General features: G+C 36.4%; 1 protein-coding gene across 1 annotated transcript in view; it reads left to right on the top strand.

The window, feature by feature from the left end:
* cdh13 (cadherin 13, H-cadherin (heart)) overlaps positions 1 to 20,907 on the top strand; it is a 413,855-nt gene that overhangs the window by 374,024 nt on the left and 18,924 nt on the right. Inside the window, exons 13-14 of the mRNA XM_037683165.1 lie at positions 13,078 to 13,311; positions 17,166 to 17,384. Of these exons, the coding sequence (XP_037539093.1) occupies positions 13,078 to 13,311; positions 17,166 to 17,384 (453 nt within the window). The remainder of the gene's footprint in view (positions 1 to 13,077; positions 13,312 to 17,165; positions 17,385 to 20,907) is intronic.

A 20,907-nucleotide genomic window follows, 5' to 3' on the forward strand; every position in this document is an offset into this window, starting at 1 on the left:
TAACCCAAACTCTATTCTGAAAGCAATTTGCCAGATTAGAAGTGATGCACCTGTCCCCAGCAACACTTCTCTCCCTGAAGTCATCTCTCTTAATGACTTGTGCCTATTGTAATTGGTTCTGGCTGGTTTCATTTACAGTTTTGATCAGCCAATCAGATTAGCAAAGTTTCATGTGATAGTATTTGCTGGAGCCCCGAGGACAATGAAGAGTGATGGGACCGGGGGTAGTGGGTTATCTGAGGGACTTCTTAAACAGGTCTGGGATTTAAATTGAAGCAAAATGGAGAGAAAAGGAACTGAGAAATACAACGGCAGTAAGGTTGCTGTTTCCTTCAGCTTAACACTGAAAGTGAAGAATGGAAAAAAAAATGACACTGTTTTCTTAAGGTAATTGTGAAAGCTTTAAACATTTTGAGTCACTAATACATTTTGACAGAAATAAAAAAAAAAGCACAAATTTGTCAAAAAGCACTTCACAGCAATGTACACATTCTAAAAACTCATTTACAGTAAACTCTAGTTGTTGTTTTTCAAAGAGGTATTATGGGATTAAATACTGAAATATTTTTAAAGAACACTTGTCTTCTGTTCCTTATTCATTGAAATTTAGGGTGAAAAGTATAAATATATTTATACCACAGCCAGTTTATCTTGGAAATGACAAATGTCTAAAACTTTCTTTTTTTTTTTTTTTTTTTTTACAAATATTGATGTAAAACTCTGTGTGATATTAGATGGGTATTGTAGAGCATCCTTGCTTAAAACTTTAGCTCTTGCAGTCAACAAACGACTACTAGACAGATTTCAGTGAAACTCTCAGAACTATGAGCTGTGCATTTACAACTGATTGACTTTTAGAGTCAACCCCATTTGATGCTGCACCAGCTAATGAATGTTATCCTCCATACGTCTATCTCGTTGAATTAGCAGGTTTTTTGCCACATTCTGGTGTAGTTATAGTGGTTTCCATCACCTCCTCACAGATCAAGTGATAATTGCAGTATCACATAAGATTGTGAATGCTTTTATGATCAGGCTAGACCAAATATGATTATAAATCTATCTGTTCTCAGCATTAAATTATTTTTTATTTTAAACTTTTGAATGAAATATGTGTCTTGGAGAGCTGCTAAACCTTTATCTCATTTAGAGTCATGCCCTTTAGAACTGCAGGGTTTTTATCTTGTTTATGTCTCTTTTTATTTTAAATGCAATGTACACATTATAAAAAACATAAGGCATTTAAAGTAAACTGTAGTTGTTTAAAACATTTTCTAGGATAAATCTTTTTTTTAATGATTGTAATTGCCACGAGTACCACCTTATCTTTTGCTTTTCATTTTAGTTTCATTTTTATTTTAGCTGGCCAATGTATCAAGTTTTTCTAAGAATCTTTTTAGTGAATTAACACACAACATTTATAGAAAGGGTACACGGTTGTAAAGTGAGCTGTAAAAACATTCTTACTTTGTACCTTCTTTTTAACGTTTTTAATGCATTTATTTCAAAATTCACAAAGATTTATGAAGCTCGGGAGTTTATTTTTATGTTATTTGATGTTTTTCCATTGTATCAAAAATACAAAATTGTCACTTTTTTTTTTTATTTAAAGAGAAAAAAAGTAACAATTAAAGTGATTTGACACATTTTTAGCTTGTTTACATGTATTTGTTTTCAAAATTTGACTTTTTACAGCGAGTTATTTCCCCAGTATCAACCTAATGAAGAAAAAAAAATAATGATGATTAAAAGGGAGAATAATCAATGACACAATTCAAAGAACACCCCCACAAAACAAACAAACAAAAAAATAAATGCATGAATAAATAATGAAAATAAAGGAAAATAGAATTGGATGTCAAATGAAGCAATACAACTAAACAATGGAAGCTAAAATGTCCAGTTGAACTAAGACTGATCTCTGTTTAAACATGTTTTATTAGACCTTTGACTTCTTCAATCCTGTAAAACACTGATCTATACTGCCAGTGCACTTAAATATCATATCCTGAGTGTAATGCACTCCTGCCTATTGTACATAAGAGAAGAGTATATCAGTGTTGTAGTATATAAAGTTTAACATGAAGTGGGCTTCTGTGTGGTATCACAGCTGAAACAAGAGCTCACTTGGTTGAAGTGCATAGAAGGAAACAGGAAAATGCAGTCATGAGAGAGGAAACCCAGTGTTGTAAAGGAACTAAAAGTTTCCAGATACTAAAAGACAAACTTTAGGTTATAGGAAAAATATTTAAGTAATTTCAGATAGTAAGTTTTGGCCCAGTAAACAGTTCATGTATCATATACTGATAAAACAAAGCATCTCATATATCATTGAACATATGATACTGAACTTTATAGAAATAATCAGTGGGTTGACCAGCAACTATAATGATAATGATAATGATAATAATACTTTGTTTGTATAGCACTTTTTAAACAAATGTTACAAAGTGCTTCACATTAATCAATTAAAACATCATCAATGGCGCCAGAAACACTAAAGTATACCGAATCAATTATAATACATAACAATATAAGAAAAAGTGAAAAATAAAAATACGAAGAAATTCAGATGTTATTAGCCTTTTTATACAAGTAAGTTTTAACTAATGATTTAAAAGAAGGCAATGACCATAGGAGCCCTGACCATGAAAGCCCTCCCTCCTTCTGTCACCAGTCGAGCTTTGGGCGTGTAAAGTAATAACAGATCTAAGGATCTGAGATTGCAAGAAGCGATATAAGGAGTAAGAAGCTCAGATAGATATGATGGCACAAGACCATTCTGGGATTAAAAAAATCAATCAATAAATACAAATTTTGAAGTCAAATTCTAAAAACCACAGGGAACCAATGCAATGGTAAATGGACTGTACTTATATAGCACCTTTCTATCTTATCAACACACTCAGAGCGCTTTACAGTACAATCTGTGTCCCCATTTACTCATTCATACAGCACTCTACTTGATCTCTACAAAGCTAATTGAACAAATCATTCTAAAGAGACTAATCAGTGCTGTAGATCACATTCATAGGACACACATCGGAGGCGATGAGGGGTTCAGGGGCACTTCAGCATGTGACTACTGGTAGATTTTGAACCCCCAACTCTTGCATTGGAGGACGACTGCTCTAACCACTCAGCCACAGCCGCCCTGAGGACAGAACAGGAGTGATGTGCTGATATTTATGGGATCTTGTGAGAACTCTAGCTGCAGTGTTTTGCACTATTTGAAGACGATTAAGAGAACTTTTGGGCATAACAGAAAATAGTTACAATAATCGGAATGACAGGAGGGCAGCACGGTGGCGCAACTGGTAGAGCTGCTGCCTCTCAGCGAGCAGGTCCCTGGTTCAAACCCCGGTCCAGGGGCCTTTCTGGGTGGAGTTTGCATGTTCTCTCCGTGCATGCGTGGGTTTTCTCCGGGTACTCCGGTTTCCTCCCACAGTCCAAAAACATGCATGTTAGGCTGATTGGTAACTCTAAATTGTCCCTAGGTGTGAGTGAGAGAGTGAATGGTTGTTTGTCTCGTTTATCTCTATGTGGCCCTGTGATGGACTTGCGACCCGTCCAGGGTGTACCCCGCCCCTCGCACAGTGATTGCTGGACATGGGCACCAGCGACCCCCGTGACCCAAAATGGAATAAGCGGGTAAAGAAAATGGATGGATGGATGGAATGACAGGAGACAAAGGCATGAATAGGAGTTTGTGCATCGGTTAAAGAGATAAATGCTCTGATTTGGGCAATATTCCTAACTTGAAAAAAAACAAAAATGCTGTTTTAGTGATGTTCTTAAAATGTTTAGAAAAACTAAGATCAGAATCAAAAGTCACCCCCAAATTTCTGGCCTCATGAGTGTAGTTAAAACCAAGAAGAGAAAGGGACTGAACTACTAAATCCCTTTTTGGCCTTGGCTCCAAACACCATCATCTCAGATTCAGATTCACTTTTGGTGAACACAACCTAATTTAAAACAGCCCCCACAGCATAGAGACGTTAGCTAAAACAGAAACAACTATATCTTAGAAAGTTTTAGAAAGAAGCTAATTTTTTTTGTATGTTAATGGTTCAGGAAAATGCCCATTGAACACCTAAAGCATTAGGGTTTTTTAAATATTTATCAAGAACTATCAAAATCAATTATATGTGTATATTTGCTAAACTTTTCATGAACCACTGGATGGTATTTATTGAAACTGAACTCAATTTAATATGGCCACCACAGCCAGTTTAGAGGAAATGACAAACAGGACGTTAGAGTCTTTATTTGTCATACACACCACATGTGGTGGAACAAAAATGTGTATACAGGGTCCCATTTACATCCAACAGAAGTATAAAATGTAAAACCGTAATAAGATCTAAGGTATAAAAACAATGCACTGAAGAGCATCATGTCAGTTCTATAACACTCAGTTTTACAAATATTGACCTAAAACTTGGTGTGGTATTAGCTGGCTATTGTCTTCAACATGAGCATAACTCATTGTAGAGCATCCTTGCTTAAAACTTTAGCTCTTTTCGTCAACGAAACACGACTGCTAGACAGATTTCGGTGAAATTCCCAGAAAGTAACTGTAGGCAGTACACGTACAACTGACTGACTTTTAGGGTCAACCCCATTTGAGATGGCTGCACCAACTAATGAACGTTATCCTACCTACGTCTGTCTATATCTCATTGAGTTTGCAGGTTTTAGCTACATTTCGATGTAGTTGCAGTGATTTCCAACACATTTTCACAGACCAAGTGGGAAATTGCAGTAGATTATGAATGTTTTTTTTAATGCTCATGCTAGAATAATTATTATTATAAATGTACACATTATCAACATTATTTTTATTTATAACTTTTGCATGCAATGATATGCATCACTTGGAGAGTTGTTAAACCTTTAACACAATTATAATCACCCCCTTTAGAACTGCAGAGTTTTTATCTTGCTTATCTCTCTTTTTATTTTAAATTTTCATATTTATGCCTTAGTTGCTGTAATACACCACTAAATTAGTCTTCTTGACTTTTTAGCTATACGAATGAAATATTGTGACATTTTACCATGATTCATTCATTCATTACTCATGCACACGCCTTGCTTCTAGTTTTCGTTAATACCAGCTGTTTTTTATTTATTTATTGTTTTTCTTTTCTTCTTCTTTCTTTCCCCAGCTTTCATTTAGCTGTGGAAGTAATAGGAGAGCAGAATATTTTTAGCCAAGTGGATCATGTTTGTGTCAAAGCTGTCCTGACATGTAATGGTTATTCTAATACACAATATAATGTAGCCTTAGAAGAAATGTGGTTTTAGCTTTGTCCTTGACAAACTCCACAAGTGGAGCAGGTTATTATCAGGCGAATTCACTGAGGGCTGGGACAACTGCCAGAAGATGTGATCAAGTGTGTGACTTTGGCAAAAAATGAAAAGAGGAGTGGCTGTAATTTTTTACCTTTTGAACTTGTTGTGCTCCCTATCCCCATTTCCTCATATAAAGCATCTTTGCCACAACACATTTCATCCCAGAGGGAAAACCACGTGCAAACAGATCATGGATTTTCTGCTCACCTTACCACCGATGGCGCAGACATGGGTACATTTCAAACTGCTGCTGGGTACAAACCTGTCTTTTTTATTCCTCCTCTGAAACAGTGAAGAGAAAAAAGTCGTCTAACAGAGGGAAAAAATGTGTGGAAAAAAAATGTGATAACAACAGGAGTGGCTGTCAGATAGAAAAAAGGAGTATTAGCCTAAAGCCAAAGTGTTTGGAGCAAAAGAGTGTTTGGGGGTTTGATGAAAAGATGTGAAGAAAGAAAGAAAGCGCTGTTTGTTGCATGTAGCTGTGGATTAGTCCCGACAGCCTCAGGAGTCAATCACTTTGCTTGCCTCTCTCATCTCAGAGAAGATGTGAGGATAACGGCGCAGTTGTAACCACCAACCAGGGGGAGAAGGTGGAGGAGTCACCAGTAGAGGTGGAAAACAAAGATGGAGCAGAAGAGCAAAGCTTCCAGGGATAAAACTCAGATTTCTCGACTTCTGTCAGCCAATTATATGCACATAAACTGTCCGTCAAAAATTGAAAATTCAACTTGAAACTTTAAATATATGTTTAAAGCAACACTAACATCATCGCATTACATATAAAAAGATCCAAAACTCAACTGTTTTTGATGCAATATACTCCTCATCTCATTTATGGCAAGTCTCAAAGGGGAACAATAATGCTTTTGCACTAGTGTGTGTGTGTTTATTTGTTTGTATTGTTAGTAAAATAGCTCCTGAATCCCAGATTGAATTGCAATCAAACCTAAAGAAAGTCATCATTGGATGCATGTCTACAAGTGACAAACTCTGGAGTTGGCCTAACTCAAAATGGCTACTACAGCTAAGGAAACTTGGCAAACTCAGAAATGGCTTTTAGTCCGTTTGTTTTACAGATACTGAATTTGAATTAAACCATTAATTAATTTAATAACCACTTTAGCCTTGGTTGTCCTCAGGCTGTTTCTGTGAGTAGCAAGTTGTTAATCTGGCCTAAAACATTTGATTGCTGTACATTAGGATTTATTGTTTTGGATGGGTGTGTTTTGCACATTAAAATCCTACTTTTGAGATTCCAACAGGAGGTTGGCTTGAAACACAGCAGTGAAGGCTACCTATGGGACCGATCTGGTTAGCAGGCTGTAGACTGAGGAAGTCCTCTGGATGGGGGACGGAACGTTTCTCACTTAAAGAAACTGCTCCAGATGACACGATTTAACCTTTTGTTGTTTTTAAATTAACCGTGTTGGTAACTGAAACTAATCCCCAATTTGTATAGCACTAATTGATCACAAGAGATTTATATTTAAAAATTTGCATTCAACTACTGAAATCAACCGTTAGCAACATATGTCACTACTTAAAAGATTTAAATTAATTTCTGATGAAGGACTTAGATTGTGATGAGGTAATGTGCTGTGTTGTCATCATCGTATGTTCCCATGCAATGACGAAACCAGTTCTCTGCATTTAACCCATCAGACGTGAGATGCACCCAGGTGGAGCAGTGGGCAGCTTTTTAGGCGCCCTGGGAGCAATTAAGGATTGGGTGTCTTGCTCAAGAGCACAATGGAATGTGGGCATGGTGGGGAGTTGAGCTTGCGATTTTCTGGTTCCAAGTTGGCTGCCCTACCTCTACCCCATCTCAGCCCCCTAAGGTCGTAGCTGAGAATAATTTGAAACAGTGTCAACAGCTGGATGGATTGTTTGTAAACTGTTAGAAATTAATCATAGGATGTAGATCTTCAACCAGTTGAGCTGTGGAGTCAACCCAATTCAAAATGGTCAGCACAGATTACCAACTTTATCTCTCTGGACAATGGCTGTACCTCAGTAAATTTGACAGATATTGACCTAAAACCTCGTGTGGTAGTAGCTGATAATCATTCAAGATCACACATAATGATGCAATAATGTGATAGTGTGTAAAGTTATTTTTATGTCATTATCTACAGTTGTAGATGAATAAATGACTAAAGATGCTATGTCTCAACATAAGATGATCTTCGTATAAAACTATAAGGACAGGTGGTATGTATTCCTTCAAGGAATGCTAGTTGTGTATTTATTTATTAAATTTAGGCTCTGTTCAGAGCAGCTTCCTGTTTGACTTTTTACAAATGCCTTTATCTGTAAAGCTTTTTATTTAAAGCCAGGAAACAACACATCCAATAACTTTGGGTTTGTGAATGATGGCAACAAAAGCAAAACATTCCCTATAGATTTTATGTGACAAGTAAGTTTGCAAATGATCAGCAGCATACATGAATTCTCTGTAAATCAGCACTGAACTGATAATAGTGGGCCGGTTATTTCTGATCTACTGAACCGAGCTCTGCTGCTTCTGGTGTTGTGTGCCTGCGCTGGCTCCAAGGCATTTTTATTATTGAAGAGTTGCTTTCATGGAGACAATTAAACCTAATCTCATTTTCTAATTAGTGTAATTCCTGCTCTAAAAGCAATTTATTAGAATCGATCCCCAATTATGTAAAGTTAATTTTAGCTACTGAGTGTTACATTTTACAGTTAGAATAATTCATCCTCAATTATCTCATTTCTACCAAAAAGGTTTGTCATTTAACTAAATAGTAATTGATTGATTTGCATGCACAGATTTTTTTTTTTTTACTGTTACCAAACCATAAGGATAGAAGAACCTCGGAGATGACTGCACGGCTTAAGATTTAGACAGAATGCAAATTTTACACTTTTAAAATAAACTCTACCTACCAGTGGAAACTAACTGGGTGTGCTAGCAATGCAAACATTTATGATACAATCAAGTGATTTAGTTAGTTATCTAACAATGTTGCACACTCTCTGAGACAATGCTTCTTATCACCTTGCTTTACTCTTCTTTTTACGTTAGCAGTAAGGTTAAATACTTATAAGACAGCAAATGTTTCCCTACTATTAAAATGAAGAAAAGAAAAAAAAATACAATAAAACAATTTTCTATTTTTTTCTGAAAGAAAAAAAAAATGAGTATCAGTTAGACTAAATTATCCATCTAATGATTATGCTACACCCTGGCTCACCACCAGTAAATGTGTTGTCTTCCTGTTTGCTTTCAGCCTACTTAGATAACTCTGAGCCTTTGCTGTAATTACTTTATATAAAAAAATGAACAACAGCACATCGTCTGAAATGTGAAGCCAAAGAGAAGTGCATTAAAGTGCAAAGCCATTATTGGCTCCTAGCAGCTGACCAAACATCTCAGGTTAGCCGACAAGAAAATTGCTGATGTCCATAATGAAGACAACATTAGGAAATGATTAGCTGTCTTACCAAGTTAATTTATAACTTTTTACTCCATTCTCCTGTCCAAATATGATCAGTTATGGACCAAAAAAAAAAAGTCAATTTCACAAAAATTGAGCAAAGATTTGACGTTAAGCCCCCATTTATAATCTGATTTCTGACCAATTGACAGCACAAGTTCTGCGTGTAAAACTTTGCCATTAAACATTGGAATCAACTGTTTGTTAGCAAATTGTCTCGTGAACCACTGGATGGATTTGAAAGAAATTTTAGAAAGTAATACAAGGGTGTACATCTATTACTGATTGTCATTAAAATGGTCCTAACATCTATCTAGCCACAGAAAACACAAATATGGCTCTACCCCATCCAGTTTACAGATAGGCTACTGAGCTAAAATCTGATATGTTGGTAGCTAATAATTATTCACATCACATGTTCCGAGAACTGAAAGATCACACAAGATATCACTTGACAGTGTACCTTTAATTATTCTCAAGGTCAGACCAAAAAATCTGTAAATCTGTCATGCATAAGATGACCTTAGTCTAAAACTCCAGCATGAAAGTTAAAGGTGATACTTGTTTCTTTAGAGAAAGATAAACTTTTCATTCTTAAGTTTTCTGTGCTGCTCTTATGGTGGGCTGTGATTTTGCCCAGAATGTACCCCTATTGCTAATTTTTTGTATGAGCTACTTATGATCTTGAACAAAGAAAAAGAGGTAATGCTGGAAAAAAAAAAAAGGTAATATTTACTTTTTTTACCATCACTTCCTTCACTTTGTATGTGTTTTGCTGAGCTTGAACTTCAGAGGGTGGGCATATACATTATAGCCATGGAGTGCTTGCCTCTTCTAGAAAGTAAAAGTGCATTTTAGCAGAACTTTATGACAAAGAGGTGTGAAGTAGAGGCCAGCAGACAAGCCCCATTGATGCCAAGACAGGCTGATGATGACACAAGCGTGATGCAACGGAGATAAGGAGGAGTGGGAGCAGAGAGGTGCAGAGAAATAAACTGATTGGTGAGGGGAGCACTCATTTAGCAAGACAAACAGCTTCATTTAAAGTTAGCCAAGCACAGAGACACCCTGCATCCTGCAAATGGGTTGAAATTTGCATATTCTCTTTGACAGCAGAGGATACAAGTCCTATTTCCCCTCTCTTGGTCTCACATTTCTAGTGATAATGGATTATTTGGAGTCCTGCCATAAAGAGTTTCTGTCTTTGATTTGCTTGTGAACAAATTTCCCATTTGGATTTAGTGAAGTAATTCCTCTTCACTCCAGATCAGTTGCTGATATTGTCACAGCCATATTTATATCCAGAAAATAAGGACCGTTTGCTGTTTTGTTTCATTCGTTGGCAGCATACAGAAAGAAACAGCTGAGCGTTGTTAGTAGTCATTCTACGACTATCAAACGACAGCAATGACAAACTCCCCGCCATTACATTTGATTTCTTCCTCTCTCTTACAGTAACGAGCCACTGATGGTTTTTAGAGCGGAGAATGAATTTAAAGTTTTGAACTTGGTAAACAGATTGTAATGATTATCTACTAAACACTCTCAGCAGTTGTAGATATGATTTTTTTTTTCAGCATTCCATACATTATTTAGCAGGCAGAAGGTACTTTAGTTACAGGCAAACATAAAACAGACTGCTTCATTTCTCTTTTGTCCTCTGTTTTGACCTAAACTATTGATTTGTTGCACTCAGTTGATGTTTTTAAGAGTTGGAAGTATTTTTATGTCATGTTATCATCATTATTCTTGTTCTGGTACGTACAATAGAATCTCATTTTTGTTATGGACTCGGTTGGTACTGCAAGATTGTGTTCATATAGATGCTATCTTTATGCCTATATAAACAAACAACAACCCTACTATTATTCCAATAAATAATGAATTCAATTCAGTTCAGTTTATTTGTATAGCGCCAAGTCAAAACAGAAGTCATCTCAGGGTACTCTGCATACTGTACAATTACTAATTAATGTCTATATGTTTCAGAAGTCTCACTACTTTTACCATACAGTGCATGCATGTATTAAAAAGACAGGGAACATACCATGATAGAGAGATTTCAAACTCAAAATATTTTCTGTATTTGCTTGTAATTTGTATGCGAGTACGCAGCTTCAATATTGAGATGAGATGTGTTTCACTCTATATATTAAAAGTTGTACTTCATAGTTGACATTGTGATTCCTTTATCATTGAAATATTGGTAACACTTTACAATAAGGTACACACAATTTGTTTAACTATTAGGGAATGCCTAAGGAACAATTCAGGAACTAATTGGGTAGTTAACCAGTATTTACTGGGGAACACACAGTCAAGGGTTATTAGGGGACTACTGGTTAGTTACCTTGTAAATGAAGAGGAACTAATCAAGAACTAATGGGTAGTTACTAAGAAAACCAAAGGGGAACAGATCAGGAGCTAATGGGTAGTTAATCAGTACTTACTAGGGAACACACAGCCAAGCCTAATTGGGGGACTACTGGTTTGTTACCACAGAGACAGAGGAGAAATTCTTCATGTGAGTTCTGAATAAGCAATGCACCAGTGAGGTCACAGCTCGTAATTGTCAAAAACATGTTTCATAGTGATTACTGATTTTATTACCCATTATCTCCTGATTCGTTCCGCTTTTGTTTCCTTGGTAACTATCAATTAGTTCTTTATTATTTCTTCTTTAAGGTAACTAACCAGTAGAACCCTAAAAAGGCTTGACTGTTCCCCAGTAAGTACTGGTTAACTACTCATTAGCTTCTGATTTGTTTCTTTTTGTTTCCATGTTAACTACCCATTAGTTCCTGATTAGTTCCTCTTCATTTCCCAGGTAACTAACCAGTAGTCCCCTAATAAGGCTTGGCTGTTCCCCATTAAGTACTGGTTGACTACATATTAACTCCTGATTTGTTCCTGATTCATCTCTGAGGTGTTCCCTAGTAGTTAATCAAATTTTGTGTACCTTATTATAAAGTGTTACTGAAATATTCCTTTTTATCATTTTCATTCTATCAGTTTTTGTGCATGTAAAGGAAAGAAATGTTTCTGAATGCAAGTTTATACCTCTACTACAGAGAACCTGACGTCAACACTTTGCTCTTTAATTCGCACAATTCAAAATTTCTGAACATTTTCACTTTGAAATGAGGTCTTTGGAATTGTTGTTTTTTATTTAAGAAAATATATAATTTAAATTTTCTGATTTTAAATTATATATTTTATACGTGGGTGAGTGAGTGTTAATTGGTAACTGACCTCTGGAGCTGTTATTTAATGCTGTGTGGGTCTTGTTTTTATTATTCTTATTCTATAAAACAATGAAAGTGAGAGCCTTAAATGAGAAAAGCCAAGCTGTAATTTTAATGAGGATCCTTCAGTAAAGTGAAATCCCATCCAAAAATACAACCAAACAAATAATAATAATAATAATAATAATTAATAATTAAAAACAAAACTGGAATGCTAATAATCACAGGTCAAAATGCTTTCCTTTTTTTTTAAATACATAAACCTCATGATTCATTTCCTCATGGAACAGAAAAAAACAGTTTTGCATTTTTGAATTATACTTTATCTACCGTAATTTTCGGACTATAAGGCACACTTAAAATGTTTTAGTTTTGTTAAAAATCGACAGTGAGCCTTATAATCAAGTGCGCCTAATGCACTGTATTATATCTGGTTGTGCTTACTGACCTCAAACCAATTTTTTGTGGTTATTCAGAATGACTTGAACAAAGTTTGACTTAAATGACGGTTTTGCTGCGCTTATTGTTCCTTATAATCTGGTGCGTCTTATTTAGTCCGAAAAATAAGGTACTTTTTTAATACATGTTGTTTCATTTAGACACAATGACTTGTTTTCTAGAGAGCTATGTTTTAGACAGTCATTCTGATGTACAAATATAAAAACAAAACATTGTTTTGGTTCAGAGAATTAAGCTTAGCAGCAAGGCTTTTTATGTTAAAATGCTTTTTTTTTCATTTAAAAAAAGATCAAATTGTACTATGTTTTTTTTTATTTCAGGTAAAACTCTTATTCTCTTTCATATAAAACACTAAGAGCCTCACAAACTTCACACTATGAAGTGCATTTATGTTTAATTGGACTTATACTGTTATTTTGCCTTTTCACAACCATCCAAGTCAATATAGTTTACAGTTGCCACATGTTTAGAAGCATGCAGGTCAAATAAATCAATGAGCACCCCCCCACCCCAACCCCCTTTACCCTGTCCTAATACACCTATTATTTTTCCAGGCTCTCCTCCAGCCACAGGAACAGGAACATTGATCATTCACCTAGAGGACTACAATGACAATGCCCCATATGTCATACCATCAGTAGCACAAGTGTGTGAAGATGCCCACGATATGAATGTTGCCATAGTTGGGGGCTGGGACAAGGACCTCCCACCCAATGCGGCACCCTTTAAGATAGAATTGGGAAAACAACCTGGCTTGGACAACACATGGAAGGTTACCAGACTTAACTGTGAGTATTGAACATTTATTTGATATTTTGGGGTGTTTTGGATGCAACTAATACTCATTTGTGACAGGAAGTGGATCACTTATTGCAAGACACAAAGAGTTTTATAGAAACAGCAGATCTTTTACACATCAAGAGGGTTAAAAATCAAAATACCTATTTGCTTTTCAACAGCAAACCGCTACAAACTCAGTGCACTGAATTGCTTTTTCTTTTTCATGTTGTTATGCTGTTTTTCTTCTCACCTAAAGCTTTAAAGCCATTCACACACAATTGTCCAGAAAGGCCCCTGGGAATGCAGAAATGAAAATAAACGAATAAAAGCCAAAACCACTGCAGTCAATTTCACTGCTAGAATATTCAAGAGTCAATTCATGTGAGTACAATTGGGTTGATTTGAGCTCATGCAGATTACAGAGTGGAGCAGGCTTAACTGCAGATGTCCATCTCGTGATGAGGATGAAGAAAAAAAATGTATCCAATGTGGGAAACAGAGCGACGCTTACACAAAAACCAGACATTGAATCAGGATTGCATGAGTGAAAGCAGTGTTTCTGTGTGTGTGTTTGAGTGACAGAGCAGAGCTAAAACCTGCCCAGAGGTATTAGCTGTGACTGACAGCTGGAGAAGGCGGTACAGACAATTCTCAGTCAGCACCGCTGGAGGAGACCGATAGGGACAGCAGAGAAAGAGTCCGGTCCAGCTGATATGGACTGGCATTGTGCTCATCTCATACGTTTATGCAACTGTTTCTGTGAATGTGGAAAGTGCCAGAGGTGCTGGTGGTTATGTCTCCACAGGACAGTAGACAGTAGTCTGTTTTAGGTTTTCCTAAAAACTATTTATCTCTTGCTAAGAAAGAGGTTTAGAAATTGCTTTTTCTTTTAACAGTTCAGAATTTTGCAGGTACCACTAGAAAAGATTAGTGTTTAACCAACGTTCACCCAGATTAAATGTCATCAAACATTTAAACTGCTATTATTAGATATTATGCACCAGGGTCTGGATAGTTGGGTACGTTTGCTGCTGGACAAACAGATAAACCAGTAATTGGCACAGCTTGGCCTTGTCAGCACGAAATGTTCTGGAAAATACATTAGTGTAACTTTTTTCTTTTTTTTTTTTTTGCCAGTAAAACATCTGTTATGACAACAGAAAAGGTAAAATCATGTCATCTGGACCAGTTTCTTTAAGTGAGAAACGTTTCGTCTCCCATCCGGAAGGCTTCATCAGTTTACAGCCTGCCAACCAGATCTGTCCCATAAGTAGCCTTCACTGCTGTGTTTTAAGCCAACCTCCTGTTGGAATCTCAGAAGCAGGCTCTTAACACATGCAAACAGAGCATGTTGTTTTTTACCTGGATGATAGAGCATACAAACATTTTTTCTGATCTTTTTTGGCCTTGGTTGTCCTCAGGCTGTTTCTGTGAGTTGCACGTTGGTCATAAACATTTGATTATTATACATGATGATTGATTGTTTTGGATGGATAGGTCCTGTTTGCATGTGTTAAGAGCCTGCTTCTGAGATTTCATCAGAAGGTTGGCTTGAAACACAACAATGAAGGCTACTTATGGGACAGATCTGGTTGGCAGGCTGCAGACTGACAAGTCTTTCAGATGGGAGACGAAATGTTTCTCACTTAAAGAAACTGGTCAAGATGACACGATTTAACCTTTTTTTGTTGTTTACATGGATGATTGAGCTTACAAACCATTTTTTTTATCTGTTATGATATGTTGTCAGGCCTTATTTTACTCAACTGTTTTTACAAAAGAAAAAAACAGTACCTATGTTTTTTTGTGTGTGTTTGACCATTATTGATTACAGGCTACTGTTGAAATTATATCTAAAACATGTTTCACTGCCATTCTAATTAGTGCCAAAAAATGATAAATTATAAAATCAAGTCTTGTTGTTTCTGCTTCACATGTTTTTTTTAACAGTAATGAACAAAATATGCTGTACCACAAGAAGTACAGAGATAAGACCTTTAGAACCAATCACATAAAAAAAAATAAAAAATCAAATCTCTGCAGCATGAATGAAAAGTTTAGTCACTCAACTAAACAGTAGCTAAATGTTTCTCCTGACTGCACAGTGATCAGTTTGATAGACCTACAAGCAGAAAGTGTAAGAAAAAGAGCAACATGAATGTGCAGGAGCTTGTATCTGAGCTGAGTGGTGTAACAAGGTAAAATAGTAACAGGAAGCCAGTTTTCTGTCAAATTAAATAAAGTGCAAATCTAATGAGCCCTAGACTTCTATACTGAGTTTTTATTTTATTTTTTCCTGCCAGGGAGCTCCATGTGATGATGTTTTAAAAGTGTTGAGGGCAGTTAATGTTCAGAATCAAACTCAGAGTTGATCCAGAAGCTCTTTTCCTAGGTCTTCTCAAAATGCGTAGTAACAATGTGAATGTGATTTTCACCTTACTGTACAAGGAAAGCTTTATTATTTCACTGTATCTCTCATAAAACTACTATAATCTTTAACAGTTATAAACTAATAATAGACCACATCAGATCAATGTAACCAAACTAGAGTTTTTAAAGAAAATGCTTGAGCAACTGGAGCTCTGTCCATGGTGCTGAAAGTATTTGCGCCAAATGATGCACTTCATGTTTAGAAGGAAATATTTAACTAACAAAAAGATATATTTATCTTCACATATATTTGTTTGTGTTGTGTTGTCTTCTTGTGTTTTTTAATAATAAAAGTTAATAAATATAAAAAGAATAGTAATATATGAATATATAGATAGTGTTAAGGACAGCAGGTGAGAGCTAAAAACCTCATCACAGGAGTCAAATGATTTGGTACAACATATACATAAGGTCTTGTCAGTCACTACTGCAAAGTAAAACAAAGATGAGTAAGTTGATTATCATCTGCATCTGCTTTGTCATTGAACCAAAGTAAGCGTTACTTGTATGTTTGGTTGTATACAGTACAACCCAGTTTATAATGTGGAGCTTTAGTTTGTAAATACTAAAAGCAAAGTTGTTGAAAACTGTTTGAGCTCTTGTTTCTTGTTTTAAAATGTGCCTTTAAAAATACCATAATAAATTACTTTATGGGATATTTTGGGCCTGTTTTCAGCTTCCAGTCTCATGTGTGCAATAGATTTAAAGTAATCCCACATTCCACCATTGGCTCTTACAGTCACCAAAGCTCAAACTAATTTATGATCCTTTTAAACTTTAAAAACTATAAAAAATAATAAAGCATTAAAGAATAATGCTTTTTGGTATAGTGCCCATTATTTTGAGATTTGAACATCCCCACCATCATGAATATATACAAAGTTGGGTGCTTTGTGAATGTAAAGTCATCCACACTGCGATACTTGCAGATGAAGACATCTGTGTGTTGTTTTGTTCTGCTTTCCTTGTTTAAAAAGATGTTTGGTTGTACCAAAGGGACTGTGCAGATCCCAGCAGTCACCTTTGAGCCCATCAGTCATGCATAATTCATGGTTTGGTGAAACTTTATTGACAGTTTGCACACAATGTTCAGTGGTATGTTTTAGAAAAATGTAGGAAGAAGGCAGAACTTTGTATCATGTGACACATTTCAGCATGAAGTAAACAGTTTTTGTGTTTTCTGTCCCATTTATTAAGTGGTTTCAAAGCATGATGCAAGAAAATGTAACAACCGTATGCAACTTGAGTGGCACCATTATTTCCACTTCACTTGTCATGAATGCCTTTCCATAGCAGTTGAAACTTAACACATTAAAGAACAATGTACAATTACTACCTCTTTATAAAATAGGTGTTAATGCAGAACAGATGGACAGCTGATTACAATCTGTGAAATAATATAAACCTCAGTTCTTCTCTGTGTCTCTCACAGCCACACACTCACAAATCATGCTTCTGCACAGTCTGAAGAAAGCCAACTACCAGCTCCCATTGCTCATCACTGACTCAGGGGTGCCCCCCTTGTCCAACAACACAGAGGTCAAAGTTCAGGTGTGCATCTGTACAAAAAGCAGGAGGTACTGCAGCTCCGCCCACTCCCACCGCACTAGCCTACTTCTGCTGTCTGCAACTGTCCTGCTTGTCCTGCTCTGTAAGTACAACCGCTACATGTAGATTCATTAATGTGTTGAATGAGTGTTTTTTTTTCTTCAAATTAGATATTGTGTACTATATTAGCACAATAAAATTTTAATAGCTGCAAATTGTTAAGATTTTTTTTTTATTTTTATTTTTTTTTTATGTTTTTCAAAAACAAAACTATTGTTTGGCCTTGAATATCACCAAATCCTAGTTTACAGAAAAATAGATCTCATCCTTTAGGCTAGGTGCGTGTCCTGTGTATTACCAGCATTTTTATTAATTTGCAGCAATGCCCAGGGCACTCTCTAAGATGTAACACTTGAGTTTACTCTAAACATTTCATTTAGGCCAGGCAATAGCATGAATAATTCAGCCTGCTTCGTGCACAGCACATACTTAATAAAGGACATCCAGCAGCGAGTGTGGTGAGGGGAAAATTCATTTGCAACTTTTAACATCCCCAGATTTTTCTTCTTCTTCTATCTAGGGATCTTTTATGTAGTTTGTAGTCGAACTTGCTGCATCCCCGAGGCAGCAGGAGGAATGGTGACAGTGAATGGAGAGACAATGAGGCATGAGAAGGGGGAAGTATGGATGTTATTAATACAAGAAAAACTGATTTTTTTTTCACTTCAACCCTAAAAAATGAAGTACTTAGATAAGTAGTTATAATTATTTCATCTTTGTTCTGTTAATTTATGTCACTTAGAGATCTGTCTTCCATTGATACATTTCAAAGTTTCCCTTTGACTTTTCAACTTCTTTTCCTCTTTTTATTTATTTATTTTTTGTTCAGCTGATCTCATATTTGTTTCCTTCCTGTATCCCTGTTGATTTCACCCACCAGTTCATTTGTTACGTTTTCTGTCTCCCATATTTCTGCTTCTATTGTCACCAGTTTTCCTTTTCTGTACCACCCGTCTTGCTCATTTTCTTTCTCTCTAACCAGCAGCCACACTCTACCCATAATCCTTTGTTTACAAGCAGAAATAACTGTTTCTTATTTTCTCTTTTTTTTCTCGGTGTCTGAGAATCAAAGCTTCTGGTATGATCCATTGAACTTTATGGATCAATCTGTCTTCAGACATTTTCTTTCCAATTGTTCATCCTTGTTATTTCACTGTTCAGCACCAGGGAAGACTTTGTCTAAAGTTGCACTCATCTCTTTCCCTAATTATTCTGTTTTGAGTTGTTTGTTGCCTGTAAGAACTTACAAGAATTCAAAATTATAAATTAGGCTGACAATGCATGGCAAGCTGTGGCGTAAGCACACCACAACAGATCATTAGTCGCTGTTCGACTGCATCACACTCTGCGTTTGGATAATGCTACGTCAGCATCCACAGAAACGAAGCCACCTTTCAGAAAGTTTTATGCAAGAGATCTCAAGTTTCCCAGTTGGAACAGTCAGTTAGCTGTTTATACCCTCCTTCTTTGAAATGTCTTAGCTGTAGTTTCTATGGAAGCAGCTGCATGAGCCTGAGCTACAAAGTGTGATAATTGCCAAATATTCCAAGATGGCTTTAGAGTCTTTTTCACATATTTTTTTTCTTCTATTTATTCACAAAAGCTCTCATTTGTGTAGCATAAATAGTGCAGAGACAGCGTGTGGCATTTGTTACCCAAACAAACAGAAGCTTGGGGCTGCACCCTGGAATGAATCCATCAGTTTCCAATAAACTGCAAAGTCAGAAGCAAAGCTGAGCTGAAGCTTTCAGAACCATATAAAATAAAAAGAGGACAGTTTTGTTGTGGTTTGGAAACGGGTCGAGTCGATTCAGGTACAGGACATCTCCATACTCAGGCTCACACATAAACAGCCACAGCAAGCAGCAAGAGGGATGACTCCTGCTCAAGCTCATCACACAGACCTGCGCTGGGGGACAGATAGAGGGGAATGATCGCTGCAGTGTGAAGTCAGATAGTCTGACGGGGAGTAAGAGAGGAATCTGTTTCATTTCCCTTATCTCCAAGCTGAACTCTGACCCCACAAGAAAGAGATGAGGGTAAAAAAAAAAACATGGAAAAAGCCACAGAGGATGCACTGGATAAACACGGTAAAGGTGTAAAGATTAAACTTTCTTGTTTTGTTCATATTTTCTCAACAGACTCTTTATACGCAGCGTGCGTGAACAGAAGCACATTCATTTACTGTTCCTGTCTTTTTGCATCTGTCTGACCTGAATTATGTAACTTATGTTTCAAAATGTCTACAAGTTCTGGTAAATACTGTTTAAACTTAATTTGCAAACACATCAACAAAGTCTTTGTGTCAAATGCATTAAAATTATTTACTGGCATTTGTTTGTACTTAGGATTTAAAAAAAAAAAGTACAGTTAGTGAAGTTCATGTGCTCATATGCTTCAGGAAACTGATTTTAAGGTTAAATTAAAAAAATAGTTTAGTTTAATATTTAACTTAAATGAATTTGATTCCGGGCAGCACGGTGCCGCAACTGGTAGAGCTGCTGCCTTTCAGCGAGCAGGTCCTTGGTTCAAACCCTGGTCCAGGGGCCTTTCTGGGTGGAGTTTGCATGTTCTCTCCGTGCATGCGTGGGTTTTCTCCGGGTACTCCGGTTTCCTCCCACAGACCAAAAAAACATGCATGTTAGGCTGATTGGTAACTCTAAATTGTCCCTAGGTGAGAGTGAGAGAGTGAATGGTTGTTTGTCTCGTTTGTCTCTATGTGTCCCTGTGATGGACTTGCGACCCGTCTAGGGTGTACCCCGCCCCTCGCACAGTGATTGCTGGACATGGGCACCAGCGACCCCCGTGACCCAAAATGGAATAAGCGGGTAAAGAAAATGGATGGATGGATGGAATTTGATTCCCTGAACCAATAGCCTAGTGGTGCAAGGCAATTATTAATATTATATTTTATTATATGTGTGTTTTTACTTAAAAAAAAAATAAAAAAAGAAAGCTAATAATGGCAGTTGATTTAATGAGTATCACAGATTCTGGGATATATTCAGTTCTGCTGCAGTTAAAGTAATGCTTTGACACATTTTACCTGCCAACAGTATGCTTTCTGGTGATTCTTCATGCACATTTTCCAGGTGAGAAAAACCTTCGGATGGCACCTGTCAAAACAATCAATGTCATTCTTTCAAGAGATCAAACAAACACTGTCACACTGAAGTCTTTAACTCAGTCTGACAAAAAGAATGGAGCACAGACCCTGATGGAAAAATGCTGCATTGACGGTTATTGTAGAAGTGAAGCTGATCTCTGTATAATTCAAAGTCACACCTGTGAAGATTGCAGGGATTTAGGTTAATCAAAGCCATTTCTCCATATGGTGAATAAAGAAAATGTGTATATAAAGGTGTCATTATGCATGGTTGAACTCAAAGGCAACGAAAAAGTTATTTTTTTGTGTTTTATTTTTAATTATTATTATTCTCAGTGAAGAAGTTGAGGAAAAATATACATACTTGATGTAATACTAAGGTATGAAAAATAAAATAAAATCCAAAAATGTGAACAGATGTAGCTCAATTTGCATTGTCAACTCAAAAAGTTGTGTGATT

This window comes from Nematolebias whitei, chromosome 10 (genome assembly GCF_014905685.2).
Source record: "Nematolebias whitei isolate Nwh7 chromosome 10, NemWhi1, whole genome shotgun sequence".
In the NCBI taxonomy this organism is placed as follows: Eukaryota; Metazoa; Chordata; class Actinopteri; order Cyprinodontiformes; family Rivulidae; genus Nematolebias; species Nematolebias whitei.